At 43.6% G+C, this 21,071-nt stretch overlaps 1 protein-coding gene across 1 annotated transcript in view; it reads left to right on the top strand.

The window, feature by feature from the left end:
* LOC126184577 (ADP-ribosylation factor-like protein 6) overlaps positions 1 to 19,437 on the top strand; it is a 65,666-nt gene extending 46,229 nt beyond the window's left edge. Inside the window, exons 2-4 of the mRNA XM_049927008.1 lie at positions 2,271 to 2,444; positions 2,546 to 2,738; positions 18,982 to 19,437. Of these exons, the coding sequence (XP_049782965.1) occupies positions 2,564 to 2,738; positions 18,982 to 19,373 (567 nt within the window). The 5' untranslated portion in view covers positions 2,271 to 2,444; positions 2,546 to 2,563 and the 3' untranslated portion in view covers positions 19,374 to 19,437. The remainder of the gene's footprint in view (positions 1 to 2,270; positions 2,445 to 2,545; positions 2,739 to 18,981) is intronic.
* The last annotated feature ends 1,634 nt before the right edge of the window (positions 19,438 to 21,071 follow it).

The following is a 21,071-nucleotide window of genomic DNA, read 5'->3' as shown; positions in this document are numbered from 1 at the left end:
TTGACAACTGTTGAATGGTTGTTAGTACATGTGAATGTGCTGCAGTATGTCTACAAAACGTATCATACCTGTGCTCGATGAGATTTATGTTTGGGGAATGGGCAGGGCATTCCATTCGTTGAGTATCCTCTTGTACAAAGAGCTCCTCCACCTGCAATGTTCGCTGTTGTCGCGTATAATCGTCCATAAAAATGAAGTCATTGCCGAAAGCACCACTGAAAAGACACGCATGAGGAAGGAGGTAGTGTCACAATATCTTTGGACGGTGAACGTGGTGACGTGCTGAAAGACTGGAGGTCGGTACGCCCACGCAACTTCATGTGTTCCCACACCATAATGCCCAGACCATCAAAACTGTCACGCTCGACAATGCCGAACGTACTCTCATATGAAGAGAAGTGGGAACATGCTATGCACCCAGGAACATACTGTAGCAACTCTTTCTATGTTTGGTGCGAGTTCCATTGAGCTATGTTACTTAGCAGTGGCACATCATGCTAAAGTTACTTTCATTCTTAAGTTTTGCACAACAGTATAGATGAATCTTATATTGTGAGATGTTCATGGAGCCATTCTGTCATAATTAGTAATAAGGCCAATTGTCTGCATAAATGTACAGAACTGTTATGGGATGCTTTAGGCGAACAAACAAGTGCACTCGGTAGGTCAGCAGGGTCCTGTATCTTACGCTTATTGGGGCTGATGGCAGAATCAACATCGATCGAAATTCATCACAAGACAGACGGTGAACGGGCAAACCCCCGCCCCCGCCCTCTGACAGTCTCAGGAGTTGGTTGGCGTAACTTTCCCTGCCAAATGGGGTGACCTTTGCGTTTTTCGGGACACTTTCACTAGGGTTCTTCCTCACCATGCACTGGAATGGTGGATCCAGGTCTGATTCCCGGTGACAAGCCGAGTGAAGTGCAGATCTCCCTCTCTCTGACGAATATCCAGAAAAATTCTGGCTGAATCCATTCTATGCTGTTTGTGGATCTCACTCAGCAAACGTGGCATCCATCTTGCATAGATTTTGCAGTGGTGCAGATGGTCTGTCAGGGTCTTTGCGATGGCTAAGTGTCAAATTGCAGCCCCAGAAGGTAGCCGCTTAGGATGCTGCAAACGGTAGTGCGACGCTATTCCTCCACAATATTGCAAGTGCATTTATGGCATCATCACATCTCACTGCAGTGAGCCTGCCAGTGCACTGTTCGTCATGCACATCTTCATGCCTACCACAAACAGTACACGCCAACGTCGGACCATTTTAATGCTCAAACAGCCGTCCCCGTAGACAGAAGTTAACTCCCGATGGATATCGACAGTGGATAGTTGTTTTCCTGCGAAAAAAAGCGAACGACAGAGCGCAACTCGCAAGTGGACACACTTGGTAGTGGTAACGCCACGCTAACTGGCAGCGTACGGGGAAGAAACTGTGGTATGCATCGCAAGCTGGTGTGAGCACCTTGTATGCGGTTTATTTTACAGACACAACACGCTTTCCCAGAACCCTTCTAACATACCCAAGTCTTCCATTCGTCTTCCCTAAAACTGACTTTACGTAGTCTTCGCTTTTCATATCACTTGATAGTATTAGCCCTAAATAATTGCGCGATGTGACGTGCTCAAGATATTCACCACTAATAATGTAATCAGATAATATACGGTTCTTTCTCTTTGTTATAGGCACTATTTTACATACATCCACGTCTAAAGAGAGCTGCCATTCATTATACAAAGCGTATATTTTGTCCAAGTCCTTATGCAATTCCTTACCATCATCCAAAGACGATACTGCCCAGTACTCAATTGCATCGCCAGCGAACAATCTTTTACCGTAATGCTGCTGACAATATCTGGAAAGTAATTCATGTATACTGAAAATATGTGAGGTCCTTTCAAGCTTCCCTGGTGAATACCCGATTTTACTTTCCTTTCTGTGGAACATTCTTTGTCCAGTATAACGTACTACGTTGTATTAGTCAAACATTGCTAGAGTCAGTCACATATTTGCGAAGGTGCTCCGTATGGTTTCATCTCGTTAGTAGTTGTCGAAGTAGAGGAAATCCCTTAATCGTTATAATTTTCAGTTTTGAAACTATTCAATTGTGCCTGTGATATTTTACCTCCACATTAAGTGCTGCATGTGATATGAATCTCCTGTCTGTGTGTCTAAGCGTTCATATTTTCTTTATTTCATCTTATTGTAATTCAAAATATACAGGATTGAATTTCTTAAAATATACAGGCAGTTTTTATGATTTTTGTTTCAGGTGGACAATCTATGTTTGGCGAGGAACCTTAAAAAACGATTTATTAAATCGCTGACTATAAACAACCAGAGGACTTAAGAATTCTAATAACTACTGCTTGCCCGTACCGACTGAGACTCGACAAAGAAGTAACAGCATTGCAAATAACACTTTAATTCTGCTATGTGGATTGAAGTAAGTAGAGTCAGACAGAATTCACTATATCCAAACGAAATTTTGTACTGAATCTGTATTTATTACGAAATTTTGAAATATTTCTAATTTTTGTGCTGCAGAAAAATCTTTAGTTGGCTATGGGTCTGTGGGAAAAGTTGACGACGCTGTTTGGAAAAAAGAAAGAGGTGAATGTTCTCGTCGTTGGACTGAACAATAGCGGCAAGTCAACTGTAATCAACCATTTCAAGAATGAAGAAGACAGAGCCATGGAAATTGTACCTACAGTGGGATTCAACATAGAGAAATTTCAAAGTATGTGTTTTTGTGTTAGTTTGACACAGAAAATAAATGTTTTGTCAGAATACACAAACAAGTTGAGAATGACGCGATTCTTTTGCTTACGAGTTCTGATAATTTAGGTTTTATAATGCGATAAATAATTTAACATTGCGAGATAAGTGATACCTGATGACCATCATCTACATGATATTACAGCCGGTTAATTTGTCAATGTGTTGATGATTTCCACAACATTAAAAAACACAGCTCTGCCTTACGGTACATTCTGGGTAATTAGTGTCAACACAGATTTTATTTGGAACTCCGATTACTCGCACTCGCACCGAAGTCAAAAATTTGTAGAAAAACAGCATATTTTGATTTTGAGATCGCCAAGTCTGTCAATCACACATCAGTTAAAAGTGTGAGCAGCCACAGATCCATGTTTTAGCACGTATGTTTCAAATTGCGGGGAATACTGATGTGTGTTTCCTAAGGGACCAAACTGATGAGGTCATCGGTCCGTAGACTTACACACTAGAGATGGGCAAAACTGTTCTTTTCAGAGATTGGATCAGAACTGTTCACTCCCTGAAATGAATTAGCTCTTTTTCATGACTCACCACTCATTTACAATAGAAAATAAATGGAAGGCACATTGACCTTTAAACTTGGTTTATTCCAGTACTATACCTGTATTTTGATCTTATTTGATCCTATTTTGAAGTAACACAGATAATGAGTAAGAATTTTGTATTGTCTATTGAAATTTCCACGATATGACAAAGTTTTTGATTATTGATTTATTTTGCACTATCGTGGTTTTTTGGGTGATCGGAAAATGTTGTAACTTGAGATTTACATTAACAATATATTTGGCTATAATGTATTAAAATTTCATTAACCTCATACAAATACATCGCAAGCCATATATTTTTAAAGTGAACGTTTCCTTTCGAAGACGCCTAAAATCGCAAAATCCGTACCAGAATAAGAAAAAAATATATAAATTTGACTGTAAAACGAAAGTGCTGCATATAGCCCTATGCAGAATAAAACAAGGAAAATATTGGTGTATCACATTTTGCGATACGTTTATCGGTTCGCTCGTAATTAAAGCGTAAATTCGAGTGTCCATAATAAAAATCCTATAGTAAGAGGAGTCATCAGGAACCTAATCTAATCAGTTTAAACAAATAAAAATAAAATAAAAACAATTGATGTATACATAACATAATAATGTAATATACATAGCGGTATTACTACAAAGAACAATATCCAGTAGGGGCGAACTCCGATGCAGAGGCGCTGAGTCGAGCAGGTCGAGCCGCGAGCTGTATTACTGCGTGAGCTGAGACCGCAGAGACCAGAGTGACACCTGAGTCGCTTTGCTCAATGCTCTGGCTAGAGTCGAGATGGTGGGGTGAGCGTTGAGCGGGCGAGTTCCGAGGGTGGGGGGAGCGGTGAACTCACCCGCTCCGAGACAAATCGTCCGTTCCCTTGCGAGCAGGTTGTTGCAAGTAGTTCCTATGTTATCCGCTAGGTGGCTCTCTGTCCTGTTGCTCGCATCAACTGCCCAGAGGGCAGGACGTGCGACTGAAACGATCGCCGACAGAGTGCGATGCGAAGTTAAGCTGCGCCAGACACTGCACACGGCAGACGACGCACAGAGACGGCACGGCATATGTGAAACACAAAATCCAATGGGGCACTGCACAATGCAGGCAGCCAAGGTAGAAGCAGGGCAGAGGCCGGCGCTGGCTGTGTTGTGTGGCGTGCACTGTGCTCTGACCAGCAGAGGCGCTGCTGATATGCTCCATCTCTCTCTCTCTCTCTCTCTCTCTCTCTCTGCCGTGGGAAACGTTTGGAGCTACCGTTCTTTTTTTCTGAATCACTGATTGTTCACTCCTTTGAAAGATTCAACTCCATGAATTAGTTCAAGAGCGGATCCCCCATCTCTATTACACACTACTTAAACTACCTTATGCTAAGAATAACACACACCCATGCCCGAGGGAGGACTCGAACCTCCGGGGAGAGAGGCCACGCAATCCATGAAATGGCGCCTCTAACCGCGCGGCCACTCCGCGCGGCGGAAAACATAGTTGTGATTAGGTCCCCCTGTCAGCTAACAGGAGGCCTACAGAGGATCATATAGACAAAATGACAAGGCCTAGTAGAAACTCTTGGATAACACAAGAGATACTGCATTTAATTAATGAAAGGAGAAAATATAAAAAATGCGCCAAATGGAAAGATGAAAGGGAATACAAACGTTTAAAAAGCACACATGTAAGGATTTAGAAGCATATTTCACTAGGGGAAAAGTAGATACTGCCTACAGGAAAATTAAAGAAGCCTTTGGGGAAAAGAGAAGAAGCTGTATGAATATCAAGAGCTCAGATGGAAAACCAGTACTGACAAAAGAAGGGAAAGCTGAAAGGTGGAAGGAGTGCATAGAGGGCCTATGCAAGGGAAGCAAACTAGAAGTTAAGATTATAGGAAGGGAAGTGAACATAGATGAAGATGAGATAGGAGATATGATACTGCGAGAAGAATTTGATAGAGCTCTGAAAGATCTAAGTCGAAACAAGGCCCCAGGAGTAGACGATATTCCGTCAGAACTGCTGATAGCCTTGCCGATGGTTGCTGAAAGGTGAAAAAATTACCGAACTACCAGTTTAATAAGACATGGTTGCAAAATACTAAGACGAATTGTTTGCAGAAGAATGGAAAAACTGATAGAAGCCGACCTCGGGGAAGATCTGTTTGGATTAAAGAGAAATGTAAAAACACGAGAGGCAATTCTGACGCTACGACTTACATTAGAAGATAGGTTAAGAAAAGACAAACCTACGTTTACAGCATTTGTAGACTTAGACAATTTTTGTGACAATATTGACTAGAATACTGTCTTCGAAATTTTGAAGACAGCAGGGGCAAAATACAGGGAGCTAAAATATATTTGCAACTTGTACAGAAACCAGACGGCTGTTGTAAGAGCCGACGGGCGCGAAAGGGAAGCAATGGTTGGGAGAGTGAGACAGGGTTGTAGCCTATCCCCGATGTTATTCAATTTGTGCATTGAACAAGCAGTAAAGGAAGCAAAAGAAAAATTTGGAGTAGGAATTAAAGGTCAGGGAGAAGAAATAAAAACTAAAGTCTGCCTATGACATTGTAATTCTCTCAGAGAGAGCAAAAGACATGGAAGAGCAGTTGATCGGAATTAACATTGTCTTGAAAGGAGGATATAAGATGAAAATCAACAAAAGCAGAACAAGGATAATGGAATGTAGGTGAATTAAATCAAGTGAAGCTGAGAGTATTAGATTAGGAAACGAGACACTTAAAGCAGTAAATGTGTTTTGTTATTTGGGGGTCAAAATGACTGATGATGGTCGAAGTTGGAAAACAAAGTAAGTGACAATGGCCGACGTAGAGAGGATAAAAAGTAGACTGCCAATTGCAAGAAAAGCATTTCTGAATAAGAGAAATTTGTTAACATCGAATGTAGGTTTAAGCGTTAAGAAGTGTTTTCTGAAAGTATTTGTCTGGAGTAAAGCCATGTATGGAAGTGAAACATGGACGATAAACAGTTTAGACAGAAAGAGCATAGAAGCTTTCGACAAGTGGTGCTACAGAAGAATGTTGAATATTAGATGGGTCGATCAGGGAACCAATGAAGAGGTACCGAACAGAATTGGGGAGACAAGAAATTTGTGGCACAACGTGACCAAAAGATAGGAAAAGTTGATAGGACCCATTCTGAGACATCAAAGGATCACCAATTTAGCACGGTGGGAAGCGTGGAGGGTAAAAATTGTAGATGGAGGCCAAGAGATGAATACAGTAAGCATATTCAGAAGGATATAGGTTGCAGTAGCTATTCAGAGATGAAGCGACTCGCGCGGGATATAGTAGCACGGAGAGCTGCATCAGACCAGTCTTCGGGCTGAAGACCACAACAACAACAAACGAAATATGTTCAGTTAGCAGTGTCCGCTTTGAAAGAAGTATCCATTTGAGTCCACACACGTCTAAAATCGTTCCTTCCAGTGTCCAAATAATTTCCGCATGGTGCGTTCTGTGAGGCTGGATAGGAGCTCACTCTTATTTACCTTCCATCGAGCGTAAGAATATCTGTAATAAATTTAGAGACCACTCCCACTAAGTTAACTGATTTCATTAAACGTCTCACAGCATAAGAACACTGTTCGCGTACTAATCCATCATGACAAATAGTTCATTAGTATTGTGAGCAATTGCATTTCTTTATCATCAGAGTATAAGTACACACTATCTGATCAAAAATATCAGGACACCACTATGTAATGTGTAACTGACCTCAGATGTTACGAGAGGTGGACCCGCCAGTATAAAAGGAGGAGGGGAGTCTTGTGCTGTCAGTAGAGAAGCATTAAACAACAGAATCGGTCTGTCAAGAGAGCTCAGTGACTTCGAACTCTGACCAGTCATTGAGCTTCACCTGAGTAAGAAATCCAAGAGGGACATTTCAACACTTCTAATGCTGCCCAAGTCGAGTTTGGAGATGTGACTGTTAAGTGGAAACGCGAAGGAACAACCACAGCTAGATCACGACACAGTGATTGTGCGTAGGATGCTAAAAAGAATGAGGTACTACGTTCGACCAGCTTCTCATAAGCCACACAGTTCTGTAATCAGTGCTAACGGACGGTAGAGGTGGTGTAACAAGTGACGCTACTGGCCAGTGTGTCTGGAAACGAGTGATTTGGGGTGATGAATCAGGCTGTATCCTATGGAAAACAGACGAAATGGTCTGGGCTTGTCGAAAGCCTGGAGAACTTCACCTGCTACTACGTGTAGCGCTAACGGTGAAGTACGGGACATGGGGTGTTACGTTATAGGGATGTTTTTCTTGTTTAGGGTGTGGACACCTCATCGCACTTTAAAAAAATACTAAATGCTGAAGAATATGAGCACATTTTACAGCACTGTGTACTGCATACAGTAGAGGAACAGCTCGGAGACGATGACTGATTGTATGAGCGTGACACTGCACCATGTTCAAAAATGGTTCAAATGGCTCTGAGCACTATGGGACTTGACATCTGAGGTCATCAGTCCCCTAGAACTTAGAACTACTTAAACCTAACTAACCTAAGGACATCACATACATCCATGCCCGATGCAGGATTCGAACCTGCGCCCATAGCATCGCGTGGTTACGGACTGAAGCGCCTAGAACCGCTCGGCCACCGCGGCCGGCAATGCACCCTGTTATAAAGCAGTATCTCAGAGGCAATGGATTTCGGATAAAAACATAAAATGGACTGGCCTGCCCAGAGTCCCTGCCTGACTCAAATGGAATACCTTTGGGATGAATTAGAACAACGACTTCACTCGAAGCCCTAGCGTCAACGTCACTCCTATATGTAGTTTTGTCTCTTGAGGAAGAACGGGCACCCGGCCGGAGTGGCCGAGCGCTTGTAGGCACCACAGTCTGGAACCGCGCGACCACTACGGTCGCAGGTTCGAATCCTGCCTCGGGCATGGATGTGTGTGATGTCCTTAGGTTCGTTAGGTTTAAGTAGCTCTAAGTTCTAGGGGACTGGTGACCTCAGAATATAAGTCCCATAGTGCTCAGAGCCATTTGAACCATTTGAATAACGGGCAGCCATTCCTCGACAGACATTCAGACACCTCATTAAAAGTGTCCCCAGCAGAGTTCAAGCAGTCATAAAGGTAGATGGTGGACACACTCCATATTAATGTCCATAATAAGTGTCAGGACATTTTTGGTCAGATAGTGTATTTTGAAACCCCGAAGTCATGACATGTACAGCAACAAATGTTTCAAATGGCTCTGAGCACTATGGGATTTAACATCTGAGGTCATCAGTCACCTAGAACTTAGAACTACTTAAACCTAACTAACCTAAGGACATCACACACATCCATGCTCGAGGCAGGATTCGAATCTGCGACCGTAGCAGTCGCGCAGTTCCGGACTGAAGCGCCTAGAACCGCTCGGTCACCGCGGCCGGCGTACAGCAACACCTCATTCTTTTATCTGTTGTCGAATTATCGGTATCTGAAATAAGATTCGTGAAAAAAATGTAGCGTATGAAAAGTTGTAAATACTTGTACCATAATGAATTTAATTCACTGCCTCAGTACGTTTACTTAAAGAAGTTTTTCAAGTCGTCTGTAAATACAAACCAGAGGAAGAGCGATCGAAAGAAAGAGAAACCGCCCAAAATCGAATCTACATACAGGATTAACCCCAATACTGCCGACAAAATTTCGCAAGCCGTTCAGGGATATTTTCTGAGTATTTTGGCATAAGGAACAAGAAGTCCCCATTGTTTCGTTACGGAGTAATCGCTTTTCGTTTGATTTTTTTTACCACCAAGTGTATTTGTATCTGTATAGCACTGACAATATCTGCACAACAGTGCAAATGTTGACTGTCTCCACTGTGTGTTGTATTTGGAAACAAACTTGTTCAATTCACTCACGATACTTGCTCTTGACAACAGTAACGCTCATTTTGGTTCTAATGGTTCTGAGCACTATGGGACTTAACAGCGGAGGTCATCAGTCCCCTAGAACTTACAACTACTTAAACCTAACTAACCTAAGGACATCACACACGTCCATGCCCGAGGCAGGATTCGAACCTGCGACCGTAGCTGTCGCGCGGTTCCAGACTGAAGCGCCTAGAACCGCTCGGCCATTCCGGTCGGCTAACGCCCATTTTACTCTGCGTTCATTACTGCTCGAGTATGTCTCGAGTTTGTTTCTCTGGCGAGCTACTTGTGCTTTTACAATTATGAACAGCAGTACGGATGGGTTTACATATGAAGGGTTGTGAAAGTTGCAGAAACAAAAGTACTGTGACCTGCTGTCGATGTGGAAAATGTTCAGCATAGCGTCGATATGCCGCTCTTCCGTTTGAACCTATCCATACTGCTGCGTGTATCGCTCTTAACGTATAACTAACACTGCCAGGGAAACAAACCCGAGACAAAACCGAACAGATCTAAATGCAAGTTTGAGGGCTAAGAGTAAAGTGGGAGTTATTACTATCAACAGCGAATAACGTGAGTCACTGGGACAAGTTTGTTTCCAAACAATACACTGCTCTTGCCGTCGACATTTGTACTGCAGTGAAGATATTTTTAGTGCAATAAACCGAGATGAGAAATCAAATAAAATGAATTACTTTGTAACGAGCCACCGGATACCACCGGCCCTAGTACCAAATTACTCAGAAAATATTTTTGAACCACTTCCAAAATTTTCTCGGTGGAGCTCACTTTGGACTAGATCTATGTTTCAGCTTTACCACTGCCAGATCGCTAACATTTTTCTCAACCTACCCAATTTTAGAAGCAAAATACTGTGTTGTCAGTATATTTGCAGAAATTAAATAAATGTCTAGCTCTTCAGTAGTCCTAGGCAGGATCTTATCTCCAGTCCCCTTGGGTATGCATAGTAAGAATTAAGGTGTAGAGACAGGCCTTACTAGATGTATAACTGTTGCCCAATAGCACATAGACCACTGTGCTCACTGAATTCGCAATGTAGTATTGTTTTTATTGCTATGGATGATTTCAGAAATGAACGGAAGAAAGAAGTAACAATATCTCAGCGGTCTCGTCGAGACCGTCGTACATTATGCGTTAGATGAGTATGTGCCAAGCAAGATCGTAAGAGATGGAAAAGAGCCACCGTGGTACAACAACCGAGTTAGAAAACTGCTGTGGAAGCAAAGGGAACTTCACAGCAAACATAAACATAGCCAAAGCCTTGCAGACAAACAAAAATTACGCGAAGCGAAATGTAGTGTGAGGAGGGCTATGCGACAGGCGTTCAATGAATTCGAAAGTAAAGTTCTATGTACTGACTTGGCAGAAAATCCTAAGAAATTTTGGTCTTATGTCAAAGCGGTAGGTGGATCAAAACAAAATGTCCAGACACTCTGTGACCAAAATTGTACTGAAACAGAGGATGACAGACTAAAGGCCGAAATACTAAATGTCTTTTTGCAAAGTTGTTTCACAGAGGAAGATTGCACTGTAGTTCCTTCTCTAGATTGTCGCACAGATGACAAAATGGTAGATATCGAAATAGACGACAGAGGGATAGGGAAACAATTAAAATCGCTCAAAAGAGGAAAGGCCTCTGGACCTGATGGGATACCAGTTCAATTTTACACAGAGTACGCGAAGGAACTTGCCCCCCTTCTTGCAGCGGTGTACCGTAGGTCTCTAGAAGAGCGTAGCGTTCAAAAGGATTGGGAAAGGGCGGAGGTCATCCCCGTTTTCAAGAAGGGACTTCGAACAGATGTGCAGAACTATAGACCTATATCTCTAACGTCGATCAGTTGTAGAATTTTGGAACACGTATTGTGTTCGAGTATAATGACTTTTCTGGAGACTAGAAATCTACTCTGTAGGAATCAGCATGGGTTTCGAAAAAGACGGTCATGTGAAACCCAGCTCGCGCTATTCGTCCACGAGACTCAGAGGGCCATAGACACGGGTTCCCAGGTAGATGCAGTGTTTCTTCACTTCCGCAAGGCGTTCGATACAGTTCCCCACAGTCGTTTAATGAACAAAGTAAGAGCATATGGACTATAGGACCAATTGTGTGATTGGATTGAGGAGTTCCTAGATAACAGGACGCAGCATGTTATTCTCAACGGAGAGAAGTCTTCCGAAGTAAGAGTGATTTCAGGTGTGCCGCAGGGGAGTGTCATAGGACCGTTGCTATTCACAATATACATAAATGACCTGGTGGATGACATCGGAAGTTCACTGAGGCTTTTTGCAGATGATGCTGTGGTGTATCGAGAGGTTGTAACAATGGAAAATTGTACTGAAATGCAGGAGGATCTGCAGCGAATTGACGCATGGTGCAGGGAATGGCAATTGAATCTCAATGTAGACAAGTGTAATGTGCTGCGAATACACAGAAAGATAGATCCTTTATCATTTAGCTACAAAATAGCAGGTCAGCAACTGGAAGCAGTTAATACCATAAATTATCTGGGAGTACGCATTAGGAGTGATTTAAAATGGAATGATCATATAATGTTGATCGTCGGTAAAGCAGATGCCAGACTGAGATTCATTGGAAGAATCCTAAGGAAATGCAATCCGAAAACAAAGGAAGTAGGTTACAGTACGCTTGTTCGCCCACTGCTTGAATACTGCTCAGCAGTGTGGGATCCGTACCAGATAGGGTTGATACAAGACATAGAGAAGATCCAACGGAGAGCAGCGCGCTTCGTTACAGGATCATTTAGTAATCGCGAAAGCGTTACAGAGATGATAGATAAACTCCAGTGGAAGACTCTGCAGGAGAGACGCTCAGTAGCTCGGTACGGGCTTTTGTCGAAGTTTCGAGAACATACCTTCACCGAAGAGTCAAGCAGTATATTGCTCCCTCCTACGTATATCTCGCGAAGAGACCATGAGGATAAAATCAGAGAGATTAGAGCCCACACAGAGGCATACCGACAATCCTTCTTTCCACGAACAATACGAGACTGGAATAGAAGGGAGAACCGATAGAGGTACTGAAGGTACCCTCCGCCACACACCGTCAGGTGGCTTGCGGAGTATGGATGTAGATGTAGATGTAGAAAGACTTGGATCGCTTCTCTCGAATGGCGCCACGGACTAAAGAGATGTTCGAGATTTACTCCAAGACATAGGCGCAGAAACGGATCATAGGGCAACGTTTATCACTATACCTCATCACCTCTCTGCCCAAACTGTTTTGATAAAATTTTTTTCATCTCCGGGATTTGAAATGGCGCCCTGGGACTCTGATCTAGTAGATGGCCAAAATTGCCCTTCAGACGCCCTTTAACGTTAAGATTCGCAGGCACAACTGGTACACTAAATATTCAAAAATCAGTCTGAATAGCATCTTGGTATTCAGGAAACACTTAAAGCCGCAGCAGCAAATGTACTAAGCCTCCACACGATGATTCAAAAAAATTCTGCAACAATGTGCAGTGCTTCGTCCGTGACGTGCAAAACATATATTTGGATCTGGTTTTCATGACATCAGAGTCATCTGTGTTCCAATGTGGCTGAACAGCTCCCAAGTCTAACTTAGAGTCTGCCACCTCCTCAACGTTGTTCTGGTCTCCAATCCTAAGAATGGTTTGTTGCAGCTCTCCACATTACTCTGTCCTCTGCCTGCCTATTCAACTAACATCCATTTCAATCCGCTTTCTGTATTCCTCACTTAGTCTCTGTCTGTAATTTTTACCCCCTCACACTTCCTTCCACTACCAAACTGGCAATTCCATGATGTCTCAGAATGTGTCCTATCAACCGATCGCTTCTTTTAGTCAAATTCAACTATATATTTCTTTTTTTCTCGACTTCGATTCAGTACCTGCTCGTCAGTTACTCGATCTACCCATCTAATCTTCAGCATTACTCTGTAGCACTACATTTCAAAAGCTTCAATTCTCTTCTTGTCTGAAGTGCTTATTGTCAATGTTTCACTCCGTACAAGGCTCCACTCCAGACAAATTCCTTCAGAAAAAAGACCCCAAACACTTAAATTTATGTTAGATATTAACAAATTTACCTTTTCCAGTCCGCCTGCTTAGCTGAGTGGTTACGTGCTTGCCTACCATGCAGCGGGCCCGGGTTTTATTCCCGGCCGGGTTGGGGGTTTTCTCCGCTAGTGGACTGGGTGTTGTGTTGTCCTAGTCGCCCAATGTGCCGTCGACTGAAATAAGACTCGAACTTCCCCGGATGCAGATTGCAATGCCATACGATGATTTAATTTTTTTTCTCTTTACCAGATAATCTTTTCGTGCCATTGTCACTCTGCAGTTTATATCCTCTCTGCTTCGGCCATCGTCAGTGATTTTCCTACCCAAATAGCAAAACTCGTCTACTACTTTTGGCGTCTTAATTCATTATCTAATTTCTTCAGCATCGCCAGATTTGTTTCAACTACATTCCGCTATCCTTGTTTTACTTTGTTACGGCTCGTCTTATATCCCTTTTTCAAGACACTGTCTACGCCGTACAACTGTTCTTCCAAGTCCTTAGCCGTTACTGACTGAACTACAATGTCATCGGCAAATCTTAAAGTTTTTAATTCTTCTCCTTGAACTTTAATTCCTTCTCTACATCTGTCCTTCGTTTCTTTCACTGCTTGCTCAGTGTACAGACTGAATAACACTGGGGTTATGCTGCACCCCTGTCTCACTCCCTTCTCAACTGCTGCTTAACTTTCATGTCCTTCGGCTCTTATAACTGTTGTCTAGTTTCTGTACAAGTTGCAAATAACCTTTCGCTTCCTATATTTTACCCCTGCTACCTTCAGAATTTCAAGGCGTGTATTCGACTCAACACTGTGGAAAACTAGCTCTAAATCTACAAATGCTAGAGTCTTTTCTTCAGTCTTTGTTCTAAGAGAAGTCGAAGGTCAGTGCTGCCTCGCGTGGTCCTGTATGTCTCCGGAACCCAAAGTGAAGTTCCCCGAGGTTGGCTTCAGTGACTTTTTCCATTTTTCTGTAAATAATTCGTCCCAGCATTTTGCATGCATGACTTATTAAACTGATGGTGTGGGTCACATTCACACTTGCCAGCATCTCCCTTCTTCGGGATTCGGATTATTACATTCTTCTTGAAGTCTGAGGGTATTTCGCCTGTCTCATATGTCTTGCACACTAGGTGGAATAGTTTTGTCGTGGTTGGCTCTCCAGAGGTCCTCAGTATTTCTAAGGGAATGTCGTCTACTTCGGGAGCTTTCTTTCGACTTTCGACTTGGGTCTTTTGGTGCTATGTCATATTCTTCTCGTAGTACAGTGTCTCCCATCTCATCTTCACCTACTTCTTCAAGTCTGTTTCCGTTATATAGATCTATACATTCCTCCCACCTTTCAACTTTCCCTTTTTTGCTTTGCCATCGGAGCTCCTGATATTCATGCAGCTTCTTCTGTTTTCTTCATAGATTTCTTTAGTTTTCCTAAAGGCGGCATCTAATTCCCCCTAATTATCTATGCTTCTACATTATTGCTTTCCTCGTCTAGTCATTCCTGCTTTGCCGTTTTGTACTTCTGTCTGTCTCATTGTCTTAACAACTATATTTTCTTTTGACTCCATTTCCTGGATTTTTATATTTCCTCCTTTCGTCAGTTAGTTTCAACATCTTGTGCGTTATCCAAGATTTCTACTGGACTTTGCCTTTTTTGCCTATCTGATTCTCTGCTGTCTCCACTATTTCAACTTTCACAGTTAGTAATTCGTCTTCTATTGTATTCCTTTCCCTTGTTTCAATCAATCATTGTCTAAACTTCGTCTAGAAATCTCAGTTACCATTAATTCTTTCAATCTGCCCTGCTTAATTTCCTACCTTTTTGCAATCTCATCTGTTTTTAATCTGCAATTAATAACCAATAAATTAATGGCGGTATTCATATCTGTCCCTGAAAATGTATTGCAGTTTCCAATCTGGATTAGAGGCCTCTGTCTTCTCATTACGTAATCTGTTTCAAACCCTGCTATGTCCGCAGCTCGTGGTCGTGCGGTAGCGTTCTCGCTTCCCGCGCCCGGGTTCCCGGGTTCGATTCCCGGCGGGGTCAGGGATTTTCTCTGCCTCGTGATGACTGGGTGTTGTGTGATGTCCTTAGTTTAGATAGGTTTAAGTAGTTCTAAGTTCTAGGGGACTGATGACCATAGATGTTAAGTTCCATAGTGCTCAGAGCCATTTGAACCATTTTTTTGAAACCCGGCTGTGTCTTTAGGTATCTTCCAAGTGTACAATCTTCCTTCAAGCAAGTATTAGTCATGATTAAATCATGCTCTATGCAGAATTCTGTAAGGTGGCTTCCTCTTTCATATGTTTCCCCTATTCCATGTTCTTCTACAATATTTCTTTCTCTTCTTGCCGGCCGCGGTGGTCTAGCGGTTCTGGCGCTGCAGTCCGGAACCGCGGGACTGCTACGGTCGCAGGTTCGAATCCTGCCTCGGGCATGGGTGTGTGTGATGTCCTTAGGTTAGTTAGGTTTAAGTAGTTCTAAGTTCTAGGGGGCTTATGACCTAAGATGTCGAGTCCCATGGTGCTCAGAGAGCCTTCTCTTCTTCTTCCTGTTATCGAATCATAAAGACTTTTCGCTTCTCTTAACTAGCTGAATAATTTATATTATCTGATCACACACTATTTCAATTTCTTCATCATCTGCGGAGCTAGTTGCCACATAAACTTGTGGTATTGTTATGAGTGTTCACTTGGTGTCTGTCTTGGCGAAGAAAATGCGTTCACTATCTTATTCACAGACGCTTCCTTGCACTCCTATTTTCTTATTCATTATTAGATCCACTCCTTCATTACCCCTATTTGGTTTAGTATTTATATCCCTGCAATGACCTGATCAGGAGTCCTGTTCTTTCTGCCATCGCACTTCACTAATTCCCACTATGTCTATCTACAGTCTGTCCATTTCAGTTTTAAACTGTTTTGCCCACCTAAACGGTTAAGGGATATAACATTCCACGCTCCTACCAGTAGAATGTTGTTTTGTTTTTTCTGACTGAGTACTTTCCACCTGGAGATCCAAATGGTGGACTATTTTACCTCCGTAATATTTTCCTCAAGAGGATACCGTCATTAATTTACGATACAGTAGAGTTGCAAGCCCTTGGGAATTATAACGATTCTAGTTTCCTTCTCCTTTTAGCGGTTTGCAGTACCAGCATAAGAAGGCCCTTTTGGCTACTGTTCCAAGGCCATTTCAGTCTATTACGCAGACTTTTGTACTGCAACTACTGAAAAGGTTGCTGTCCCTCTTCAGGAGCCACATGTTTTTCTGGCATCTCCACAGATACCGCTCTGTTTTTTTTTTTTTTTTTGCACCTACGGTAAACAATCTCTATCCTCTATCGCTGAGACACATAGGCCACCCCATCTCGACGAGGTCCTAGGTTCATGAGATTCCCGGCTCAGTTGCATTATGCAAATGATCTCTGGTATGACTAAGTAGGTTTTCTCGCTGTAATAATTTATGGTATTCTTTTCATGTTTGCAGCTGGATTCTAAGATCAACTTTCAATAGTATTTCAGGATTCACCTCACCATCATCAATCTAAACAAGTGTACGTTGGTCCGTTGAGCAAGATTAGGACTCTGTTAAAGATAGTAATAGGCTGAGATGGTCTGGTGTCACTATAGGAAAGCTCATGTAAGCCAGAGTGTTCACACTCTCCACTACAGGTCTGTGGAACATGACCGCCACACTAGGTTGCAGCAACCGGAATAATACGACGCGACGGGGCACTGCTTGATCGACGGACACTGCGTGAAATATGAGGACATACAGGTAGCTGCTGCTACAACGCGCTATTGGGACTGTGATCTTAAAGAAGCAATTAAAATTAGTAATAGTCGTATTAACAGAACAATGGCTTCAACTTAAGCAAGACATGAAACCCTGTATTAACCTGATTAAAAATAAAATTTACTTTGGCTCGGCTGCGAGATAATTTTGATAACAATTTTCAATAACAGTAAGTCGTTCCTACCTGCTGTTATCACGTGGAGACATTGCATGCTTCTCATTACGTTGGGGCAACACTAAAAGCTTCAGCTTCAGCTTTGGCGTTGGCATCGTTTCGGCAGAACACTGGAGATGGCGGCCAGGTGGTTACCTGAAATACTGAAATATTATGTCAGGTTGATATTAGGACCCGATAGCAAGCTCAGAAGAGCATTATAATGCGACTAACACCATCCTGTCCTGAGCAATTTCATTCCTCCACCACTCTGGACGCAATACGCACTGATCTTGGAGTCTTGGAGTACAACCAAAAAATCAGCAAACTGTGCCAGTTGATCCATGGTGTCCCCATGTTATTGTGATGCCTCGTGTAAGGAGGAGAAATGCGTACCATCACGTTTCCGACTTCGATAAAGCTCTGATTGTAGCCTATCGCGATTGCGGTTTATCGTATCGCGACATTGCTGCTCACGTTGGTCGAGATCCAATGACTGTTAGCAGAATATGGAATCGGTGGGTTCAGGAGGGTAATACGGAACGCCGTGCTGGATCCCAACGGCCTCGTATCACTGGCAGTCGCGATGACAGGTATCTTATCTGCATGGCTGTAACGGATCGTGCAGCCACGACTCGATCCCTGAGTCATCAGATGGGGACGTTTGCAAGAAAACAGCCATCTGCACGAACAGTTCGACGACGTTTGCAGCAGCATGGACTATCAGCTCGGAGACCATGGCTGAAGTTATCCTTGACGCTGCATCACAGACAGGAGCGCCTGCGATGGTGTACTCAACGACGAACCTGGGTGCACGAATGGTAAAACGTCATTTTTTCGGATGAATCCAGGTTCTGTTTACAGCATCATGATGGTCGCATCCGTGTTTGGCGACATCGCGGTGAGCGCACGTTGGAAGTGTGTATTCGTCATCGCCATACTGGCGTATCACCCGGCGTGATGGTATGGGGTGCCATTGCTTACACGTCTCGGTCACCTCTTGTTCGCATTGACGGCACTTTGAACAGTGGACGTTACATTTCAGATGTGTTACGGCCCGTGGCTCTACCCTTCATTCGATCCATGCGAAACCCTACATTTCAGCAGGATAATGCACGACCGCATGTTGCAAGTCCTGTACGGGCCTTTCTGGATACAGAAAATGTTCGACTGCTGCCCTGGCCAGCACATTCTCCAGATCTCTCACCAACTGAAAACGTCTGGTGAATGGCGGCCGAGCAACTGGCTCGTCACAATACGCCAGTCACTACTCTTGATGAACTGTGGTATCGTGTTGAATCCGCATGGGCAACTGTACCTGTACACGCCATCCAAGGTCTGTTTAACTGAATACTCAGGCGTATGAAGGCCGTTATTACGGCCAGTGGTGGTTGTTCTGGGTACTGATTTCGCAGGATCTATGCACCCAAATTGCGTGAAAATGTAATCACATGTCAGTTCTAGTATAATATATTTGGCCAATGAATACCTGTTTACCATCTGCATTTCTTCTTAGTGTAGCAATTTTAATGGCCCGTAGTGTAGTTCTAAGTCTAGGGGACTGATGACCTCAGATGTTAAGTCCCATAGTGCTCATTTTTGTAATACAATACTAGTTAAATCTTTGATATTATTGCTGATTTTGTTTAGAGATTTTATCATCAATCTGGGCCAGCAAGAAGTATTGTTCTAAATATTATATTATTTCAGCGTCATTACGCGTCATTAATGGTTCTCCCTGTAAGATGTTGCTGTTGCAGACCAGAACGTGGCCTTCACGGCAGTGGACATGTCGGGGCACGGCCGGTACCGCGACCTGTGGGAGCACTACTACAAGGACTGCCACGGCGTCATCTTCGTGGTGGACAGCAGCGACCGGCTGCGGCTGGTGGTGGTGCGCGAGGAGCTGGACCTGCTGCTGCAGCACCCGGACGTGGTGGGCCGCCGCCTGCCCATCCTCTTCTTCGCCAACAAGACTGACGTGCGCGAGGCCCTCTCCAGCGTCAAGATCGCCATCGCCCTCGGTCTCGAGCGCATCCTGGACAAGCCGTGGCACATCTGTGCCAGCAACGCCCTCACTGGCGAGGGGCTGCAGGAGGGCGTCGAGTGGCTGACGAAGCAGGTCAGGGAGGTGGTCGAGAGCAAGTCGTGAACGAAGGTTCCAGTGTCACAGTCTTCACATTCCGTCCAGTCAAAGTCTGATTATTAAATGTAAAATTGCCTCAATAAAGCAAACTCTAAAATAAAACACGGTGCTCGTACATATGACCACTCTACACAAACAATTACATCCCCTTCCCTTATACAGACGTGGAATACTGTTATTCCACGTATGTGTCGTAAATTTCGTTATTCTTAATATGCAGGCCACAGTTATGTCAATTCTTTCCACTGTTATCTGACCAACAGAGTAGGCGATTTCTGCGATATTATGTTTGTCGCAGTTGAGCGCCCCACAAACCAAACATCATCATCATCATCATCATGTTTGAATCATTTGTAAGCTTATTTGTCCATCGCTGACATAGAAGACCGCAAACCTTCTTTCCTTCCCGCCTGGGCAAGCTGTGCAGTGACTAGAGTACATATAAAGCTCACTGGGACAGGGTAAATGCTAGCTACAATAAAGTCAATAATTCGATTGTAATATTGGAATTTTAATTTGATATCTCCCACAACTGACAAAATTTACAAAAAAAAATGTGAATTTCTTTGTCCACCCACACACTCCTGGGATGGGCACATTAACAATTTACGATTACGCGCCCCTGTTACCGGCAGCTGCGTTGATAAATACTCGGCACCTCGCAAGGATAAGTACCAGATCAAGAATATTAGGTAGGTTGTTGGAAGTGGTTAAGCGTTGGTGAAAATCTCGCTTCTGAGCACACAAAGAGCTCTAACCGCAGAACTCTGCACGGAACACGCTGTGGCGCAGTGCTGCGATACAGACCGTATATCTCCCTTCGAAGACGATGGCCATCTCCAATTCCGTACCGCCCGATGGCTGAAGGCGAAGTCCACTCTCTCCACAATTCTCCCGTCTCCCACGCGTACGAAAACGCGGTGGAAGAATACTTAGTTTCGGCCAATGTCGAACGCTCTATCATCGCCGAAATCCCTCCAACGGCATTTATGAGATCTACCCAATGATCGAGTAGGTCGTAACGCCCCTAGGCAAACGAAATTTCCGTCTTCGCCACGTGTTGCCCAGCACAGGTGGCTCAGGATGCCGGGCTATCTCCAAAAGCGCCGTATTGTCCCGCTACCTGCCGCCCACGGCGACCCGGCGAGCTACGGCCAGCTGTAAACTTTATACAGGGTTATTACAAATGATTGAAGCGATTTCACAGCTCTACAATAACTTTATTATTTGACATATTTTCACAATGCTTTGCACACACATACAAAAACTCAAAAAGTTTTTTTAGGCATTCACAAATGTTCGATATGTGTCCCTTTAGTGATTCGGCAGACATCAAGCCGATAATCAAGTTCTTCCCACACTCGGCGCAGCATGTCCCCATCAATGAGTTCGAAAGCATCGCTGATGCGAGCTCGCAGTTCTGGCACGTTTCTTGGTAGAGGAGGTTTAAACACTGAATCTTTCACATAACCCCACAGAAAGAAATCGCATGGGGTTAAGTCGGGAGAGCGTGGAGGCCATGACATGAATTGCTGATCGTAATCTCCAACACGACCGATCCATCGGTTTTCCAATCTCCTGTTTAAGAAATGCCGAACATCCTGATGGAAGTGTGGTGGAGCACCATCCTGTTGAAAGATGAAGTCGGCGCTGTCGGTCTCCAGTTGTGGCATGAGCCAATTTTCCAGCATGTGCCCTGTAACG

This window comes from Schistocerca cancellata, chromosome 4 (genome assembly GCF_023864275.1).
Source record: "Schistocerca cancellata isolate TAMUIC-IGC-003103 chromosome 4, iqSchCanc2.1, whole genome shotgun sequence".
Lineage (NCBI taxonomy): Eukaryota > Metazoa > Arthropoda > Insecta > Orthoptera > Acrididae > Schistocerca > Schistocerca cancellata.
This window is presented reverse-complemented; position numbering and strand designations above follow the sequence as displayed.